We start from the raw sequence: 20,201 nt of genomic DNA, 5'->3' as shown, positions 1-20,201 counted from the left end.
TTATTTATTTATGGCTGCGTTGGGTCTTCATTGTTGCGTGCGGGCTTTCTCTAGTCGTGGCGAGTGGGGGCTTCTCTTGTTGTGGAGCACGGGCTCTAGGCACCCGGGCTTCAGTAGTTGTGGCACTTGGGCTCAGTAGTTGTGGCTTGCAGGCTCTACAGCGCAGGTTCAGTAGTTGTGGCTCACGGGCTTAGTTGCTCCGCGGCATGTGGGATCTTCCTAGATCAGGGCTCGAACCTGTGTCCCCTACACTGGCAGGCGGATTCTTAATCACTGCGCCATCAGGGAAGTCCAAAATTGGTGAATTTTTGTGTAGCCATTTTAATATTGAAGATGGAAGAAAAACAGCAACATTTTCTGAATATTATGCTTTATTATTTCAAGAAAGGTAAAAACGCAACTGAAATGCAAAAAAAGATTTGTGCAGTGTATGGAGAAGGTGCTGTGACTGATCGAACGTGTCAAAAGTGGTTTGCGGGGGCTTCCCCGGTGGCGCAGTGGTTGAGAGTCCGCCTGCCGGTGCAGGGGACGCGGGTTCGTGCCCCGGTCCGGGAAGATCCCACATGCCGCGGAGCGGCTGGGCCCGTGAGCCATGGCCGCTGAGCCTGCGCGTCCGGAGCCTGTGCTCCGCAATGGGAGAGGCCACAACAGTGAGAGGCCCGCGTACAGCCAAAAAAAAAAAAAAAACGAGAGAGACCCTGGAAGTGGAGAAGCTGAGCCCAGAAGGGAAGAGCTCCCTGCTCAGCTCCCTCAGCAAACTCTTAGGGAAGGAAAAGGAGCTAGAAGACCTGGAGCTCACGGTGAGGACCCAAGGGAAGGGTAGGAGATGCAGAAGAAGGAAGGCTTTTGGTGGAGCTGTGTGTGGCTATCTGACGGATCTGGCAGAAGGTGGGCAGTAGCTAGAGGAATCGACAGTGGATGCCTTCCCCAAGGCTGGTCAAGTGTTCCCCAGGCTGCCAGGGTCGCCACTGCTCCCCGTGTCCCTCTGGAGAAGGGCAAACAGTGCAGATTCCCCCGAAGCACATGCTCCCTCCTCATGGACAGAGGGTAGGCTCCCCCTCCGTTGGAAGGGGGCTGGACCTTTCCTTTCCAGAGTCCAGGGCTCAGACACCAAGGAACCCAGGAGTCCAACACTTTTCAGGGCTTGATACCTTGAAAAAGAAACAAGGAAATGGAGATAGTTAGCACATCTCAAGGGAATGCTATGTGCCAGGCACTATGCCCTTTAACTGTGTTATCTTGAATAGTAACCCAACTTTCCCCACAGCTTGAAGGAGCTCTAGACAAGGGACATGAAGTAACCCTGCAGGCACTCCCAAAAGATGTCCTACTCTCAAAGGAGGCTATGGGTGCTCTCCTCTATTTCCTTGGACCTCTAACAGGTAAGTGGGGAGTGAGGTCTTCATTTATATACCTATTCAGTGGTAGGAATGAGTCACTAAATGAATTTCCAGATGAATAAATTAATGAATGAATGAGTAAAGAAGTAAATGTCAGGCAAATTATACTACAGTTAAGTAGTTTATATCTACATTTAAAAAAGTTGGTTTCATTCCTAAGGATTCACTTGGTCATCATAGCCTAGTCTTGCTAACAGAGGTTGGGAAATAACCCTAGTTTTATCAGCCATATATTTAAAACTTCTACATATATCTAAGCTCATCACGTTTATATCGATATCTGTTAGTTTTAATTCGAGGATAACATCTTCTGATCTTGCCCCTGAATTCTCTTCTTCCCTCTGCAAGAAACATTCCCCCACCTTGAAAAACTCTCTGGACCTTCACGTGTAAGCTGAGGTGTTTGTTCCTTCACCAAGCCTGCCCTCAAACACCAAGACCAAAGTAGACCCTCAGCTATGGCTCCTGTAACAGCCTGATTATAATTGCATGTTACTTTGTCTTCTCCACTAGACTGCAAGTTCCTTGAGTGAAGAGAGGATGATTTTTACCTAACACATCCAGCAAAGGTGCCTGGCCTAGAGCAGGCATTCAACCATGGATGAATGTATGAATCAACGGATGCCAACATTCTGGAAATACACCCACTGGGAGCCTGTAGTCCCCTTTGCACCCACACATCTCTTTCTCTGCTTTTCTTCTCCAGAGCTAAGTGAAGCCCAACAGAAGCTGCTGGTACAATCCATGGAGAAAAAGATCTTACCTTTGCAGCTAAAGCTGGTGAGAAAAAATGGCAGATGTCGGGAGAGTTTGCGAGGGAGTCAGCTAGAACCAGTGGAAAGATACAATTTCGCCTCATGACAGAACCATCCTCCAGGGCCTCTGTCTTATCCCAGGAGCTCATGCCCACTTCTCATTTCTCTCCATGTTTCTTCCTGTTTGCTATTTCACAACTAGAGGGAAAAGAGTGCCCTTCTGGGCAACTATCTGGGTTTTTCAACCTGATCCTAGTAGAAGAGACAGAAAACTCTGACTTGGTTTATTCCTAACCAAGGGATGTGAGAAAATCTTAATGTCTCTGAGTCTGCCTCAATTCACTCCTCTGTCAAATGGAGCTAAAAACAAATTGCTGCTCATCATTCAGGGTTATTAAAAGGCCCAGACAGAGTTGTCATGTAATGTAACAAAAGGGGTTATAGTAAAAGAACGGTAGCCCTCTTCATGGTTTTTTTGAGTTAGGAAAAAGGAAGAGAGGTTTCTAGTTCTTCCTTTTCATACTACTTTGGTTCCTTCCGGGTGGAGAGCACAATGGAACGGAATTTCCTCCAGGATAAAGAGGGTGTTTTCCCCCTGCAGCCTTAGCTGCTTTCCTCTCTTGGGGAAGAGGAACTGACCCTCACAGAGGCCCTAGTGGGGCTGAGTGGCCTGGAAGTGCAGAGATCGGGCCCCCAGTACACATGGGACGCAGACACCCTTCCCCGCCTCTGTGCCCGTTACGCTGGCCTCTCCCTCCTGCAGCTACTGACCAAGGCGTCCTAAGTTGCCTTTTCCATTGGCTTCCTGCTCTCCTAAGGCCTTCCCTACTTTATTGTGCCCTGTCCTGACATGCAAGGGCGTTTGGGAGCCAGCAGGCTGAGGATGATGGAAACCTTAGCTGATTACCCAAGATAATCAATTTCCACTTGTCCAACTCTGTATGTCCCCCTGCCCCATGGCTCCACAACCCATCTGCTGATGCTTAAGTCCTCTAAAAGTGGAAACACTCAAACTTTTAAAACTATGACCCATTTCAGCAAAACCAAAATTAAACAGTTTCCTAGCCCAACCCCTACCCCTTTAGAACCCCCTATCTAATCAAATATCTGAAGTCCTCTTTTTCTTTATACATTTTAGGTGTTCGTCCATTTGTTTCACTGTTCCACTGTGCTAAATATTTAGCAATGATTATAATCTATGGAGTGTGGCTATGGACGTTTTTCCCCCATATGATCCAAATCATAAGACTGAAAATGTTCTCTCACCTCAGGAAATGGTTTATCCAGTTGTAGATCTTCCAGTGCATCATCTGGGTAAAACCCCTACCGCTTATGATTCCAAAAATCAAGCTTTACTGGAATTGATGAAAAAAATATTATTTCACCTTGGGTGAAATGTCTTTTGGTGTTTTTCTTTGAAGAACCTATCCTAAGGAAATTCTTAATTTGTGCCAGGAAAAAATAAATAAACATTATCATACTACATAGAGATTACATGTACATGAATACTATCATGTGGTCCTCAAACCACCTGGAAAATGCTTAGAGAAGAACTGTGAGGGTGTGGAATATGGAGTCTAGATTCTAAAGGCAAAAGATGGGACTTCCCTGGTGGTCCAGTGGGTAAGACTCCACGCTCCCAATGCTGGGGGCCCGGGTTCGATCTAAGATCCCGCAGGCTGTGCGGCGCGGCCAAAAAAAAAAATAATAAAATTTCTTTAAAAATGCAGATAATAAAAAAAAATGCAGATAAGTAAAACTAAAAAAATAAACAGTACCCAAGAATTAGACTGATGCCAAACTTTAAAAAGAAAGTGTGATATTATCTTCTCATTTCACCTTTCCTTCTTCTGCCCCCAATTAGCGTGGTTGTCATGTGGGTAGGTTGGCATGTGGAAGGGCTAATACAGACATTCAGTGTCATAAAACTGCTGGGTTCATACCAGCCTCCTCTGCCTAAAGCTGGGTTTTAACATCTTCCACCATTCTCTCTTAAAATAGTTTTATGGGTGGAATAACTTCTGCAAGGTTTTTGGCCCCAGGAGTCAGACTCTCCCCATTCTTAGCCACCCCCTACCCAGGCTGCTTCCCTCACTCACCAAGAATTCATGACCCACTGACAAAAGTTTTGCGTTAAGCCATCCTCCCCCATTCTGGGGCATCTTCCAAGGCCTCGCTATATTGCTCAAGGACATACTGGGTAGTTATCTGCTGACTTGATTATTTTTCCCTTGTGATGTAAACTTAACAATGAAGTGAGCTAACACCTTAACTATCCAGAAGGGTAACCTCATGAAGATGAACAACAAAACCTGTCGGTTTTCTTCCTTTACCATTCTCACGCCCACCTTCAGTTACAGATATGGTGTTACAAAGAAGAGATTTTCATGAGTTTATTCCAGTGATGATTCAAAAGTCCTGTTATCCTTCTCCCAGTCCTAGGGGGCAGGGGGACAGTTAGGGAGGAATTGGCCAAGGCATTTTTCCCCTAAAACTGGAGCACACACTTTTCCATTGAGTAAGTGGCTGTTTAGTGCAAGGAGCTATTCGCTGCAATAGTGCAAAAGGAGGAATACAGAGAATACCCTTTCTCTGTATAAATATAAAGGAGAATATAGTCGAAACATATTCTCTGCCCTCTAGGACCTTACAACAGGGCTAGGTTGTCTTGCAGGGTCTGACCTGGTCTAAAACTTAAAACTTCCATTTATGGAAGAGATAAAAGTTCCAAGATAGGAAGGGAGTTTTTGTTTTGTGTCTTAAGAAATTGGAAACTGTATCCTCCTCCTGCAGAATCGCTGGAGGATTCGTTTGAAAGATAAGTGGCCAGGGTTTCAGGTCCAATTTCTTTCCCTTGGAGGATTCTTAGGTGCTCCTTAGGTGTACTATTATTCTGTTCCCCCATTTCACTACAGTGTCTGGATGCATAAAGGCGCCCCAACGTACCCCCTGAAGCCTCTCTCTTTCCTCTGGCCTCACAATACACAGCAGCCCAGAGCAAGGCTTCCAGGAGGCTACATTCTGGCGCTGTTTTTTACCCTCCCCCTGAATGTGCTAGCCCTGGGCCTCACAGAGTGGACCCCTAAATTTTATTAAACTTAAGTAATCACACACAAATGCACTCTGCCCCCATCCGCACTCCCAGGCTGCAGAGATTTTATGCCTTATTTTCAGCACGAGCTAAACTCGGACAAAGAAGTCTGAATCCCATAAGGTTCTTCCTTGTCTCCAGTTTGGTTTTATTTTAAGTCCAACAACCTAGCTCCACATCCCTTCGGGCGGCGGTTGAAGACCAGCCTCCTGGATATCAAAACGGACCTCTTGCCAGGCGCAAATTGAGCGAGTTTAGGCATGAAACCCGCCCAGCAACTCGTGGCGTCATCACGCCCTACGTTCCGATAGGCCCTACCCACTCCACGCGGGGTGGGTTACTCGCGGTGGAGTCCGCGGTAACCCAGTTGGAGCCTGAGGTGACCTCTTGTGGACATATACGGAAATGCACTCGAGAGGCGCAAGAAAAAAAATCAACACACTGGAGCACTCCAAAGCAAGCCCCGCAAATTCATAAAGGCTCCTCCCCGCTCTTTCTGCGAAGATCCGCCTCCATCCTGCATCTCGGCGGTTGACTTTTTTCCCCTTTGATGACTCGGCCATCGGCCAGCCCGGCCTGGCGTTTCCCAGAAGGCCCAGCGCCGGGAAGGGGTTTGCAGGTGCTCCGTCATCGTGTGGCCCGACGCGAGTCCGCGCTCGTGTGCAGGCCCGGCTCTGTTCCTGGTCTCCGGTGCGAGGGTTCACGCGAGGCCCCGGCCTCGGTGCCCGGACTAGGCCGCGACCCCGGGCGCCATGAAGCAGGAGGGCTCGGCGCGGCGCCGCGGCGCGGATAAGGCGAAGCCGCCGCCCGGCGGAGGGGAACAAGAACCACCGCCGCCCCCGGCGCCCCAGGATGTGGAGATGAAAGAGGAGGCGGCGGCGAGTGGCGGATCAACTGGCGAGACCGATGGCAAGGCGGCGGCTGCGGCGGCTGAGCACTCCCAGCGAGAGCTGGACACCGTCACCTTGGAGGGTAAGAGAGCCCGGGCCGGGGACGTGCCATTATCACGGGTGACAGCGCAGCGGTGCTCCACCCTCTCCTTGGGATGCCAGCGCAGCCTCTACCACCTTGACTTGAGGGTTCCTTGCGATCACCCAAAATGCCTGCCCCCACTACCCTGACACTCCCGACCCCAGCCCGGATAACTGAACGTTTTCTCTAGGCTCAGGACTCCTCCCTTCGCACACACCACCCCCCACTGGGGATTGCATCTAGAAGTAGGTCTCACTGGGCCCATAGACTCTTCTGAGTTTTCTTCTCTGACCTTATTACTCCATTTACATCCCACCGGACTGATTCTAGCGACCCCAGTGCACGATTGATCTCTCTAAAAACCAGTGTCTGTATTTATGTTTGAAGGGGGTCAGAATGACGCCAAATACTGGCCCCTGCATTTTAAGAATGGTTTCTGTTGTCTTAACTACCTTTAGCAAACTCCCCTAACTCCCCCTTTCTACCTAGTATCTTGCTTCCTTGTTGCTGTAATTGAGGTGCCCAAACGATCCCATTGCTCTTTTTCTTTTCCTGCAAGCACTTACTCCTACTCTGTTTCTAAAGAGTTTAAACACATTACACACTCCAACTTTTTAGGTGTCGGATGTGTGAGTTCCTAATGTTCACCTTCCACGTAAACTATATACCAATCCCATTTCTTTTCTCCTAGGTGCCTGTTCCCTGTTTCCTATCATCCTCTTGTTCCTCCAAGTTCATATTTCACTTTTCCTACTTAGAGCATCCTGTCCGCATTTGGAGTGGGTAGAGTGAGAGCTTCCCACTGTGACCCTGGTGCTCTTTTCTGGTTCTGGATCAAGTAGGACCGGACTATTTATCGGGTTTTCTCTCTACTTAACTGCATGAGAAACTAGCTCGAAAACATTGAAATAAGCAAAGTTAGGCTCCTGGGTGGTGCTTTGAGGATGTGGTAGCGCTGACTGCATCAGCTTCTACTCTGAAGTTGGATAGCAGGCTCAGTGTCTAATAAAGATCATTTTACATGAAATAACGATAGTCAACCAGTGGCAAAGGTGCCATTCAGCATTACCTACTGGGTATATACATATGTTTCTTATAAACATTTTAATATAAGAGGTCTAAAGTAGGGGGGGAAAAAAACCCAACCGTGGTTGACGTTATTTCCTATGAATTTTTGAGCTGCTCTCCCATAATTGAGATCAAGTTTATATATACAGTTTGGAACAAGGCATAACTAAATACAGATGATTTTGTGTGCCTTCATGCAACATATCCATAAACAAAGCATTCAATGTATTCCAGAAACATTTATTGAATAACTGATATAATGGCTAAGAATATACGCTCTGGGATTAGCTTCCTCATCTCTATAAATGCAAGTAATAGTACCTACTTAATTGGGTTGTTGTGAAGATTAAAATGTTTACAACTGTGCCTAATACGTGATGAAAACATAGTAAAGTCCTCCATAAATATTAGCTGTTATTATTATTACATCGTTAATGTGACCCCAGCACCCTATGCTAAAAATACAAAGGTAACTGAGAAACGACCAATTGATTGCATTCCCTTATTTCTGGATATTTAAGTTGTGTCTATTTTTCTCTGTTACAAATAGCTTTGCAGCCGTCATCTCTGTGCCCAAGTGTCTGATCTACCTCTATAATTATTTCTTCATTAGAGATCCCTGAATTGAACGGGTATTTACGTTTGTTTTTAAGGTTTTTGGTAGTTACTGTCCAGAAAAACTGTACTGATATACATTATACGAGCAGAAATGTCTTGCTCACCCCTGTACTCTATATGTTATCATTTTTTAAACACCACTAGAATGGTAATTGAAAAATGTTTTCCCTTGTGATTATTTGAATACTAGTGAAATATACTTTTCACGTCTGTTATTTGTCATTCCTCTTTTTGTATTGTCCATTCATGTTCATTTTTATTTATTGTAATCCTTTATACGAGCTCCTTGTTGAAAAACAATATGAATCTCTGGTCACATGTGTTGCAGATATTTTTCTTTTGCTTACAGTTCTCAGAAGAATTTTAGAAGTCTTTTCCTATTTGACGATACGCTAAATCTCCACGTGTTTTTGTTTTTCATTGTTTTTTTCTTTTTTCTGTCACCCTCTACTCCTTCCCCCACCCCAGCTTTATTTTTCTTTGTCTCTTGATTATGTCTTAAAATCAATGTATGGCATCCATAACTATTGCTCTTAGGGCAAAAGCGGTGATTGGCCACATCCTGCCATTTGTAAGAGGCTCCCTAGGACTGCTTGGCTGGAGTGGCGGGGGGTGGGGGCAGTAGGAGTTGGAATTAACATTTTTCTCCCCTTGTCCTCCACAGACATCAAGGAGCACGTGAAACAGCTGGAGAAGGCAGTCTCAGGCAAGGAGCCCCGGTTCGTGCTGCGGGCCCTGCGGATGCTACCTTCCACATCACGCCGCCTCAACCACTACGTTCTGTACAAGGCTGTGCATGGCTTTTTCACCTCCAACAGTGCCACTCGAGACTTCTTGCTACCCTTCCTGGAAGAGGTAAGTGAGTCAGGCCAGGGTGAAGGGTGCAGGCTTGGCTTGACACACACATTCCACCCTGTGTAACTGTTTCCTATCCTGGAGACCTGTCTTGTTACCTGCCATAGCAGAGTCATGAAGCAAGACAGCCCCTCTTAATACTCATTTGCCCTCTAACAAGGCGACCATCCTTCTGCCCTGTAGAGTCATTCTTCTGAGTCAGGAAGAAGAGCCAGGAATCAGGACCCTTCCAGCCACACTCATTTCCCACCACCCCCAACAGGGGGCCTATTCCACTGCCTTTTTGCCTCCGAAGCTTCACCATGAAGGATGTGTAGAACAGTGGTTAAGGGACTTCCCTGGCGGTCCAGTGGTTAAGATTCCTTGCTTCCACCCCTGATTGGGGAACTAAGATCCCACAGATCCCACATGCCACATGGTGCGGCCAAAAAAAAAAAAAAGCAACAAAAAAAGGAACAAAAGAACAGTGGTTAAGAGCACAGGTTTTGGAGGGGGTGCTGAATTTGAATCCAAACTCTACCATTTGGTATCTGTGGGACTTGGGCAAATGACCTAACCTCCTTGTGCCTCATTTTCTTCATTTGGTAAATGTGATGAACAGATTTGGGGGGGGGGGGGCGAGGAGGAGGGGGAAAGCTCTTAGAACAGGGTGTGGCACAGAGTGCATGTTGATGAAGTTAGTTTGCTGGTGGTAGTGGTCTCCATGCCAGGAGAAACCTGTCCTTTTCCTTTCTGGCTGTAAAACTCCCCTTATCATCCATGATACAGTTCGGGTCCTGCCCCTTCTCAAACCTCACTGGCCCTTCAGCCACCTTCATCTCCCTAAAATCCTGTATGCTTACAGTCTGTTTCATAGATGTAAAAACTCAGAAAATCCTTGAGGTGGACAGTGAAGACTTTACTGTCTGGGAAAAAGGAAAAGCGCCCCCTCTCCCAGCCCCACCTGGAATGTTTTTAACCTTTACATCTCTAAAGTAACCCACCATGATCGTCTTTTGATCTATTACACATTATTCCAGTTTTGGTGACTAGATCTGAAGGTAAGTACTATGTATATGTCAATTTCTCCCCAAATTCCTTTGTTCCCACCAAAAAAAAATTTTTTTTTGTTTCATTATTCTTTTTTTTTTTTTTTTTTAATTTTGGCCACACCGCACGATTTGCAGGACTCAGTTCCCCAACCAGGGACTGAACCCAGGCCACGGCAGTGAAAGCCCAGAATCCCAACCACTAGACCACCAGGGAACTCCCTGACTCATTATTCTTGATCTCATCTCTAGAATTATATCCCTTTATTAACCCTGCCTGATAGAATTCGCAGTGGTTCCAAGTATGGTGGTTTAATCTCTACTTAGATTGTAGGCTCTCCGAGGGGTCCTTACATCATCCTTTCTGTCCACATTATATTCTGTAAGGATGTTATACTCCTGTAACCCTTTTCTGTATTTATTGTATTGCCAGCCTCCTTGACTCCCTTCAGAAAGAGACTGTGTCATCTTTATTTCTGAACCCCCAGCACCTAGAAAAATCTTGGCGTGTAGTAGACACTTATTAAATATTTGTTGAAATACATAGTGAGTGCTTAATAAATTCTTGGTTGATTGATCTGACTGAGCTCTTCCACGGTAACTCATGTCCTCTCTAGCCCATGGACACAGAAGCCGATTTGCAGTTCCGTCCCCGAACAGGAAAAGCTGCATCTGCTCCCCTCCTGCCTGAAGTGGAAGCCTACCTCCAGCTCCTCGTGGTCATCTTCCTGATGAACAGCAAGAGCTACAAAGAGGTAGCCGGGGCCCGTGCAAGTGACGGACGCGCCCCAGGCGGGGTGCGGGCTTAGTGGGGGAGGGTGCCTCTAGTGAAGAAATAGACAATCGCTGGGTTATTAACTGTCCCCCAGGCTCTTCCCCCGTGTGGGAATGCACCCAGCCCCACATCCGGGGAAGACCCCTCAACTCCTGCTCAGGCTCTGGGAAAGGGCTGGCAGTGGCCACTCTGTACCCGTCTGTGGTGCGATCCCAGTATAGTGGATGCTTTCGAGAAGAGTAGGTCTGGAGACAGAAATACCTGGGTTCAAATCCCGTTTGTACCTTAGGCACATTAATTTCTCCCAGCTGTGTGTAAAATGAGACAAACTGCCCACCTTACAAGATTATTGTTAGTATTAAATAAAATAATATATTTTAAAAATACTTAGCACAATGATCTGCACGTAGTAAGCTTTCACAACATTTTAATAAATGGTAGCTATTATTATGAAACTGAAAGACTCCATTTTGGATAGCACTCTTCTACCACGCCTTCCAGCCGGGGCCAGCTCCTTTGTCAGGCTTAGCTGCTGTCCCAAGAGCATGCCCCAAAAATGACAGGTCTCCTCAGTCCTCTGTTCTGTGTTTTCCTTGCTCTGCCACTGGTTGGCTTTCGTTTGGTTGGTTTTTAGGAATAATTCACTCCCTTGAAAATGTACAACTCAGTAGTCTTTGGTATATTCACAAGGTTGTGCAACCGCCCTCACTATCTAATTCCACACCAGTTTAATCACTGCCCCCACCGAAAAACGCCATACCTATCTGTAGTCACTCCTTGTTCTGCCCTCACCCCAGCCCAGTAATCTGTTAATATTTTGTGTCCCATGGATTTTCCTATTCTGGGCGTTTTATCTAAATGGAATTATATAATATGTGCCTTTTGTGTCTGGCTTTTTTTTGTAGCATGATGTTTTCTAAGTTCATCCATGTTGTGGCATATATCTGTACTCTGTTCATTTTTATGGCTGAGTAAAATTCCATCCTATAGATATACCACATTTTGTTTATCCATTCATTGGGTGATAGGCACTTGAGTTGTTTCCACGTTTTGGTTATTGTGAATGATGCTGATATGAATGTTCGTGTGCAAGTTTTTATGTGAACGTGTGTTTCCAGTTCTCTTGGACGTATGCCTAGGAGGGGAATTGCTGGCTCCGTGTTTAACGTTTTGAAACACTGACGCTTGATTCTCTTTTGGCTGCCTCCCCAGGCACAGAAGATCTCTGATGACCTGATGCAGAAGATCAGCACTCAGAACCGCCGGGCCCTGGACCTTGTGGCTGCAAAGTGTTACTATTACCATGCTCGGGTCTATGAGTTCCTGGACAAGCTGGATGTGGTGCGCAGGTACTGTGGCCAGCGGTCTGGCTCGCGGCCCGTGGGGTCAGAGACACGGTCAGGCACTACCACAGAGCTGTGGACTTGCAGGGGGCTGTGGGCTGGTAGATGTAACGTGCCCAGCAGGAAGTGGGGGTAATGGGTGTGCAAGGTTTGAGAGCGAGGGTTTGAGGGCGAGGCTGAGACTAGATGAGGAAATGGAGACGACCACTGGCCTGTTAAGTCCTGTCTCCCAGGCTCTTCCCTTCACCACACGTCAGGGGAGGACTCATTAGTGGGTCAGAGGTGCAAGCAGGTTCAGGCCGGAAAGCCTTTCGCTCCTCTACTTGAAACCTGCAGCGGCTCCCCGTTTCCCTCAGGGAAAAGCCAAAGCCCTCGTGATGTCAGCTTATAAGGCCCCACGGGGTCTGGCCCCCGTTACTGCCTCCTTGACTTTATTTCCACTGCTCCCCCGACGCTGGCCGCCTCGCTCTATCGCGGGCACGCCAGCGCACTGTTCCCTCGGCCGAGAACGCTCTCCTCCCTGCCTCTTTCAAGCCTCTGCTTAACTGTTACCTTCTCAGCGAGTCCTACGCTGACTGGGCTGTTTAAAGTTGCAACCCCATCCTCCTCTCCTTCTGCGGTTCCCGTCGTACTTACCCTGCTTTCGACGTCACCCCGCCACCTTTTGTTGAGCTGCATGGTACGCTTATTCATCGTGATGGCTGTCTGTCTCCCCCCACTAGAATGCAGGTTCCCTGAGCAGAGTTCTGTCCTTCTGTGCACCTGGACTAGTGCTTCATTTGTTGAGTATTCAGTGAATAACCAGAAAAGCAGTTTGAGTCACTTTTTTAGGAATTGAGAGAGAATGGAGAGGTCAGAGGCAGCTTGAAGAGTTGTTACGTGAAGGCTTTGACCTCCCGGTTCTTTCCTTCTTGAAGCTTCTTGCACGCTCGGCTCCGGACCGCCACCCTGCGGCATGACGCGGACGGGCAGGCCACACTGCTGAACCTCCTGCTGCGGAACTACCTACACTACAGCTTGTACGACCAGGCCGAGAAGCTGGTGTCCAAGTCTGTGTTCCCCGAGCAGGCCAACAACAATGAGTGGGCAAGGTACCTCTACTATACAGGTGAGCAGGGCCCGGCCCCCAGCCGGAAGGTGTCTCGGGCTCACTCGGTGCAAATTTGCTAAGAAAGTGGTGCCCTTGGTGCATAAGAGCGCCCATTTGGCACTCTGGTTTGCGGGGGGCCGGAGTTTGGATCACACCATCCTCTTGATCAGTTCTCTTCTTCACACCCAGGGCGCATCAAAGCCATCCAGCTGGAGTACTCAGAGGCCCGGAGGACGATGACCAATGCCCTTCGCAAGGCCCCTCAGCACACAGCTGTCGGCTTCAAACAGACGGTGAGCGGCAGTTCTCACCCCTTTGACCCCCTTACTTGTCTCATACCATGTTAGTGCCGCTTCCCTATCTGAGGGGCCCAGGAAGTCCTTAATCTTCTTACCCTGAAGGTGGCATCGCATGTCTGTTTGCACGTGACGCTGTTCAGGGCGCGTTAGGCAGACGCTACCTGTACCTCGGGCAGTTTCTGTTTCCAGTATTCTCCCCGGTACGTAGGTTTAGAATAGTCCTCATTCCCCAGAACCCCCTGTAGTCATTGCGGGTGAGGGCCTGGATTGTGTTGATAAACCCCAGGCTCTTACCTGGTCCCTCACATGCCCCTTCGGGAGCAGTGTTGTCTGTGGCCAGGGAACCCAGAGCTCTCCCTAAGGCTGTCTGACTCAGGTGGAGGTAAACCTTGGCCGTGGCAAAGCTGTCAGTCACCAGGTAGTTTTTTGAGTACTGACCTTCACGTTAGGCACTATGAGGGATAGAAAAGAAGAATAAGAAATGGTACTTGCCCTCGAAGAGATAGATAAAGAACATTGACTCAGAAAGGCTTGACGGCCTGTGTAAAGGCACAGAGACTGGTAGCCAGAATTAGGACCAGCTTTCCCAGCTACAAACCTCTGCTCTCACATTAACACATCCACCTCCTAGTGCCCTTGAAAGAGAGCAGGGTGAGCACGTGCAGTGATTAGCTCAGTGTGGTGGGAGGTTTGTTTTGTTTCAGTTCAGAAGTTCAGAGAACGGCAGATTCAGTTGTGGTCAAAGTAATCTTAAATAGTTAAATTTGATCTGGGTTTTGAAAGATGGGTAGAATTTTCATAGAAAGGAATGGCTTTCCAGACACATGGGGTACATTGCACAGTGAGAGATTGCTTTTACAACGTAGGACACACACTAAGCCTTCTTCAAAAATTCACTAAAAATACAGGTAATTAACATATAGGCTGTGTTGTGCACCAGGGAGAGGTCTCGTGGGGTAAAGCAGTGTTTTCAGACCGGGTTTTACTGTGGATGGGTAAGGTTTCACAGTTTTCTGTGGTGGAGCCAGGTCGCCAGAAGAAGGAGCAGAGGGCGCTGGAGTACGGTCTTTGACCTGTAGACTGTTGGCCAGGGAGCCAGGAAGGAGGTGGGAGGGTTGCCTGAGAGGGGAAGGGGCAGAGTTGGGGAACTTGCCACCCAGAGAGACTTAAGCAAATAGGCGATGGGCCAAGGCCTTGAACAAGGTAGGAGGAGTGGGATAGAGAGCCCACATGGAGAAGCCAGCTTTAAGTAAAAACAGGGAGAGTGAGAATGGGTAAAGAGAGACATCGAATTTAACTTGGAGTCTACAACAGAGCATGTTGAAAGTATCCATCTGTAGAAAATCCCCATTCTCGCCTTGGGTGATCTCATTTGCCTTCATGGCTCAGCTGTGACCTCCATGACGCTTCACCAAAGTCCGTTATGAACTGTCTTAATCTGCTCGGGTTGCTATTACAAGACTGGGTGGCTTAAACAATAGAAATTTATTTCATCACAGTTTTGGAGGCAAGAAGTCCAAGGTCCGGGTGTCAGCATGGCTGGTTCTTTCGAGGGCTTCTCTTTTGCTTGTAGTTGGCCATCTTCTGACGTCTTCAAATGGTCTCTCCTCTGTGCACGTCTGTATCCTAATCCTTCTTATAAGAACCCCAGTCGTATTGAATTAGGGCCCACTCATATGACCTCATTTTACCTTAATTACTTCTTTAACGGCTCTATCTCCAAATCCAGTCACATTCTGAGGTACTAGGGGGTTAGGGCTTCAGCGTATGAATTTGGGGGTTCACAGTTCAGCCCATAATACAAATTCTAACCCCTTTCATGAAGCCAGACCTGCAAATCCGACTTCCCACCACGCATCTCTGTGTAGAGACTGCCTGATTCCTCACCCTCAGTTTGTCCAGACAGGCCCTTCTGGGCACCCCTCACCAGTCCTTCCTCCTGCCCTCCTGATCCAGATAGGAGCCGCCGGGCCATCTTGGACTCCTCCCCACACCCCCTTCACCATCGCTGAGTCATCTGTTGATTTGCCTCCATGGCTTTTGTATTCATCTCCTCTCTGATGTTACCAGTGCCCTTGTTCAAGCCGCTGACCCTGCTGGTCGCCATCCTCCCCTCCACCAGCCCAGCTTCCGCACAGCTGCCTGACTCAGCGGAGCTCCAGGCCCGTCTGCATGGCCCGGGAAGCTCGCATTTCTCCCCATTGCCTGCCCAGTAGAGTATTGTAAGTCTTGTGAAGTAGGCAAGCCAGGTATTATTGTTGTTGTTAGGCCCATTTTAGGGAGGTAGAAACCAAAGACTCAGTTGCTCAGCGTTTCCTAGCTAGCAAGTACAGCCTAGCTAGTTCTGTCTCCAAACTCAGAACTCACCCTGGCATTCAAAACCGCACGTCCCCGGACGGGCCCCCGCTCATCTCTCCAGGTGGCCCCACACACACCCCCTCCAGTATGCCGGCCTCTTCACCAGCCTGTTCCCTTGTCTGAAACGTCCTCCCTCCTTTTCTGCTTCATCAGAATCCTTAAGGCATGTGTTAGCTTCTGCCGTCGGCATGGCTTTCCCCTCACTCGTGGGGTACGCCGAGGGCCAAGGGACAGGGCAGCCTCGTGGGTGTGGGTGGAGGAGCGAAGGAAGGGTCCTTGCCCAGGGGTGGACACCATCAGCCACCACCCATTTTAACCCCTTACCTCCCTCGTGACACTTGCTGTCACGTGGTTTAGCTGTCTGTGCTCCTGTCCCTCCTGCTTGGTGGGAGGCTCCGTAACTGCTGGGCATCGTCCCCTCCACCGTAGTCGTCCTTGCACGGTGCTGAATCCACGGGAGGCGCCCTTGAGAAATACCCACAGTGGTGTTTGGAGGAGGAGGGGCCCGATTTTCCAGCCAGCCGGCTCACTCGCTGAGCTGCTGCCTCTACCCAGATAACTAACTTTACACGTAGTTCACCTCCCTAGCAGCATCTTTGGCTGACTCACATTCCATTGCCTAGGCCTCTCGGCCCTGCTTCCTCACCATTTCTGAGCCACAGAACCTACCCATCTGCCTGTACTTTAGAACTTTGCCATTTCAGGGCGCTGTGCACCGATTGGCCAGATGAAATGCAGCTGAGGACCTGGTGTGGCCAAAGGGTCAGAAGCTCACAAGGCCTGTCTCCCAAGGCAGAGCTTCAATTCCACGCCCAGCACAGCTTGAGGATTTTTTTCCTCTCTCTGTGGGCCTGGTCCCAGTGCCACGTTCCCTCTTTCCCTGTGTGTCTGACTGAATTGAAGCCCCATTTCATTCTCTTCTACCACCCGGTGGGGCTCCCTGCCCACTGTGTTCCTCTGTCGCACTCTGCCAGGTGCACAAGCTTCTGATTGTGGTGGAGCTGTTGCTGGGGGAGATCCCGGACCGGCTGCAGTTCCGTCAACCGTCCCTCAAGCGCTCGCTCATGCCTTACTTCCTTCTGACCCAGGGTAAGGGCTGGTCCCCTCCCAGAGCTTGCCGGACCCCTGGCACCGTGGCCCCTTTTTTGTGTGCACCCTGTGCAGCATCTGATCCACTCCTCTCCCCACTGCAGCTGTCAGGACGGGAAACCTGGCCAAGTTCAACCAGGTCCTGGATCAGTTTGGGGAGAAGTTTCAAGCAGATGGGACCTACACCCTCATCATCCGACTGCGACACAACGTCATCAAGACAGGTGTGGAGCAGCGTCTGAGGGGCCCCTGGCAGAGCAGGACCCGGACTAGGCTTCTCCAGGGGCAGGGACAACCCTGTGGGCGCCTGGGCGGGTGACGGGTCTGTGCCCGCCCCATCTTCCCCACCGCTCCTTCCTCTCCCAGGTGTGCGCATGATCAGCCTCTCCTATTCCCGAATCTCCCTGGCGGACATCGCCCAGAAGCTGCAGCTCGATAGCCCAGAGGATGCAGAGTTCATTGTTGCCAAGGTGGGCCTGGCTCGGGGACCGCGGTTGTCACCTTCCTGCCTTATTTCAGAGATGGGGGTGGGAGGAGGTTGACCAAGGAGGGGAATGGGTAAAGCAGTGGCATAGTCTTTTCAGGGAGTGCCCGTCTTGCAGTGAAGCCAGGAAGTTGCCACAGAAAGAGAGAGGGTGTGTGTATGCAAGTGAGTGTGTGAGAGATCAAGGAGGACAAAGAGATGGGACAAGATGTTCTAGGACTTAGAAGATGGACTTTCTGGTGACTCTTCCTACCTTTGGGGCCTGCAGGCCATCCGGGATGGCGTCATTGAGGCCAGCATCAACCACGAGAAGGGCTACGTCCAGTCCAAGGAGATGATTGACATCTATTCCACCCGTGAGCCCCAGCTAGCCTTCCACCAGCGCATCTCCTTCTGCCTGGATATTCACAACATGTCTGTCAAGGTGCGGAGCCCTGGGCTGCAGAGGCGATGCTTGGCAGCAACGTGCCCCCCTCCACACCCACGGGTTCCTCAGGGAAGACTGGCTTGGTTTGGGGCACAGTTCCCAGACGATCTCTGTAAAACCACTGGGTGTCCGGAAGGGGCAGAGGACTGCTTGTGGGACCACAGCACCTTCCCTTTGCTCTTCAGGGGTCTGGTTGCCAGGGAGGGTCAGACAGGGATTCAGAGCGCAGTGTTCTGGATTTGGTTCCAAGTTTGAGTCATTTACCTTCTCTGAGCCTGTTTCTCCTTCTGTGAAGCTGGTAATGAGGTGTTACCTGCCCTGCCTGCTTCGCAGGGTTGACAGGATTACATGAAATCACTGTCTTGGGGCACTTAGCGAAGTCTGAATTGTGTAAAAGGTAGGGCTGCCATCTCATTCCACAAAAGGCTCTTAAGCTCTTACCCTGTGTCAGGCGCTGGGTTAGGTGCTGGTACTGTTGGGCTGCCGATTTTTTTCCTGCTCTCTTCCCCCAGGAAACCAGGGATATAGCTGCACTTATAACCAGGCAAACGCTGTGCTCTGCTAGACAGGAAAGGCCCTTCGTGATCTGGTCCCCGGCGTCCCTGGCCTCCCCCCCACCCAGGACCTCTCCGCCGACCCCCCTCCTCCGCCCCAGTTGGCCCCAATGAACTCAGGCCGGGCCACCTCACACCCTGAATCCTCTGCCTGCAACGCCTTTCCTCCACTCCCACAGCCCGTCCATTCTTCGTCTTCCTTCTCACTGCCAGTCCCTCTCCCGGCCCGATCAGGAGGGTTAATCATTTATACCTCTGGCTTCTTCTAATTCTCCATCTTCAGCACTTACCCTGTGGTGTTGTAGTAATGAATTAGTCTCCATGCCTGGCTCCGCCACTGGACTGAACTAGGGAGTGATCACCTATCCCGCGCATACCCTGGCGCCTGGCACGCAGGAGCACGATGAGTGGGTGTTACATTGATGCCTCCTCTTCACCTTGTTCCTCTCTCTGTTGTGCTTCAGGCCATGAGGTTTCCTCCCAAATCGTACAACAAGGACTTGGAGTCTGCGGAGGTAAGCTGCCTTCTGCTTCGGGTAAGACTGAAAGATCAAACTTCCCTCTAGAAAGGGGAGAGGGGAGCTTTCTGCAAGGGCTGGGGCAACTCCGAAGCTTGGGCAGTCTCTGGCCCTGGGTGGAGACGGAGTGAGAGAGCCCGACCTGTCCTCAGCAGCCCGGCCCTCGCCCCCTCTGTCCCCAGGAGCGGCGGGAGCGGGAGCAGCAGGACTTGGAGTTTGCCAAGGAGATGGCGGAAGATGACGATGACAGCTTTCCTTGAGCTGGGGGGCTGGGGAGGGGTGGGTGAGTGGGGACTGGCTCTTTATCCTTCCCCATTGGGGGTCCCTGCCCAGGGAACCGGCCCCTTTTCCCACACGCTGCACACAGACTGCATATGTGCAGGGGCTGAGGGGTGCAGGGAGCCAGTCACCCCCACCTCATCCCAGGGCCCCTCCCCAGCCGGTGACGTAGCACACGTGGGCAGGAGGGCGAGCAGGCAGCCTCCCCAGGGCAGGGTCCTGGCTAGCAGTGTGGGCAGCAGGATGGGAGGGACTAGCCCTGTGCTCTCCTCCAGGGAGGAGGGCACTGGAACTGGGACATGTGTTAGGTTGTATGTTTTTTGAAGCTTCAGTTGTGATTTTTAAACAATAAAAAGTTCTCCAGGACCCTTTGTGCATCAGTTAATTACTCTTATTTCACTCTCACATGTGCAACGTTAACAGGCCCAGAGTTTTTTCTGGCCTGGGAGGGAACGCAGCTAGGAGAGGCAGAAACCCACGAGGCATCGTTCTGATAGCAGAGCTCGCGCAGCAGGAACGAAGGTACGTGTACGGCAACGCCCCAGGTGCCAACCAGAGAACATCAATGATGCAGAGGACCCAGTGTGGGGAGCACGGCCCGAGGACCCGAAGCAGCTGTAGATGAAGAGGAGGCCGAGGGCTGGGTGGGGAGACTCTGATCTGGGATCAGAGGGCCTGGGTTTACTCTTTCATATCTAACTGGTTCTCAGATAACTGGCACCTCCAAACTTCTCAGGCTCCTTTCCCATATCTGCCAGATAAATGATTAGACTCAGTGACCTCCTGGCTCTAAAACTGGGAATCTGGGCTTCCAGTGGATCAAACACAAGGTGCGAGTCTGACCCTCAGGTGAGGTTCACAGAGGAGAGAAGGGTCTCCTGCAAGGCTCCAGCGGGTTGAGAGCAGGGTTCTGCCCAGTGGTCCTTATGGAGTGGGGGATAGGCTCCTCCCTGAGAGCAGAGCGGGGGTCAGGCGAGAGGGGGCTCCCTGTGGATGCCCAGCCCACCTTCAGCTGCATGTGGTGGGAAAATGCACCTGCCAGGGTCTCTGTAAGTCTCCCAGTCGCTGTCAGCAGTGCTCCCCACATTGGGTCCTTCGCATCATTGATGTTCTCTGGTTGGCATCTGGGGCGTTGCCGTACACGTACCCTTCGTTCCTGCTGCGCGAGCTCTGCTATCAGAACGATGCCTCGTGGGTT

The 20,201-nt window shown here is 50.0% G+C and overlaps 2 protein-coding genes across 2 annotated transcripts; both read left to right on the top strand.

Annotated features, from left to right (window-relative positions):
- Window positions 1-632: 632 nt before the first annotated feature.
- Window positions 633-2,939, top strand: GSDMA (gasdermin A; the record flags this gene model as incomplete). The annotated part of the gene is given in 5 exon segments (XM_082679419.1): window positions 633-800; window positions 1,268-1,382; window positions 2,107-2,180; window positions 2,640-2,759; window positions 2,763-2,939. Coding segments are annotated over 5 exon segments (654 nt in total).
- A 2,901-nt stretch (window positions 2,940-5,840) lies between these two features.
- Window positions 5,841-19,369, top strand: PSMD3 (proteasome 26S subunit, non-ATPase 3). The gene is made up of 12 exons (XM_082679510.1): window positions 5,841-6,218; window positions 8,569-8,759; window positions 10,405-10,542; window positions 11,775-11,911; window positions 12,823-13,013; window positions 13,185-13,288; window positions 16,627-16,741; window positions 16,846-16,965; window positions 17,108-17,211; window positions 17,494-17,649; window positions 18,671-18,721; window positions 18,907-19,369. Exons 1-12 carry the CDS (start codon window positions 5,999-6,001, stop codon window positions 18,982-18,984), a joined length of 1,605 nt encoding a protein of 534 aa, XP_082535636.1. The 5' UTR covers window positions 5,841-5,998; the 3' UTR covers window positions 18,985-19,369.
- Window positions 19,370-20,201: the final 832 nt, after the last annotated feature.

The sequence above is a fragment of the Grampus griseus genome, assembly GCF_964374135.1.
Source record: "Grampus griseus genome assembly, chromosome: 20".
NCBI lineage: Eukaryota > Metazoa > Chordata > Mammalia > Artiodactyla > Delphinidae > Grampus > Grampus griseus.
This window is presented reverse-complemented; position numbering and strand designations above follow the sequence as displayed.

Coding starts and splice junctions, on each gene's coding strand:
- PSMD3 (XM_082679510.1), top strand. CDS start 5,999: ATGAAGCAGGAGGGCTCGGCGCGGCGCCGCGGCGCGGATAAGGCGAAG. Junction 13,289..16,626: donor CTGTCGGCTTCAAACAGACG/GTGAGCGGCAGT, acceptor GCACTCTGCCAG/GTGCACAAGCTTCTGATTGT. Junction 16,742..16,845: donor TTACTTCCTTCTGACCCAGG/GTAAGGGCTGGT, acceptor TCCCCACTGCAG/CTGTCAGGACGGGAAACCTG.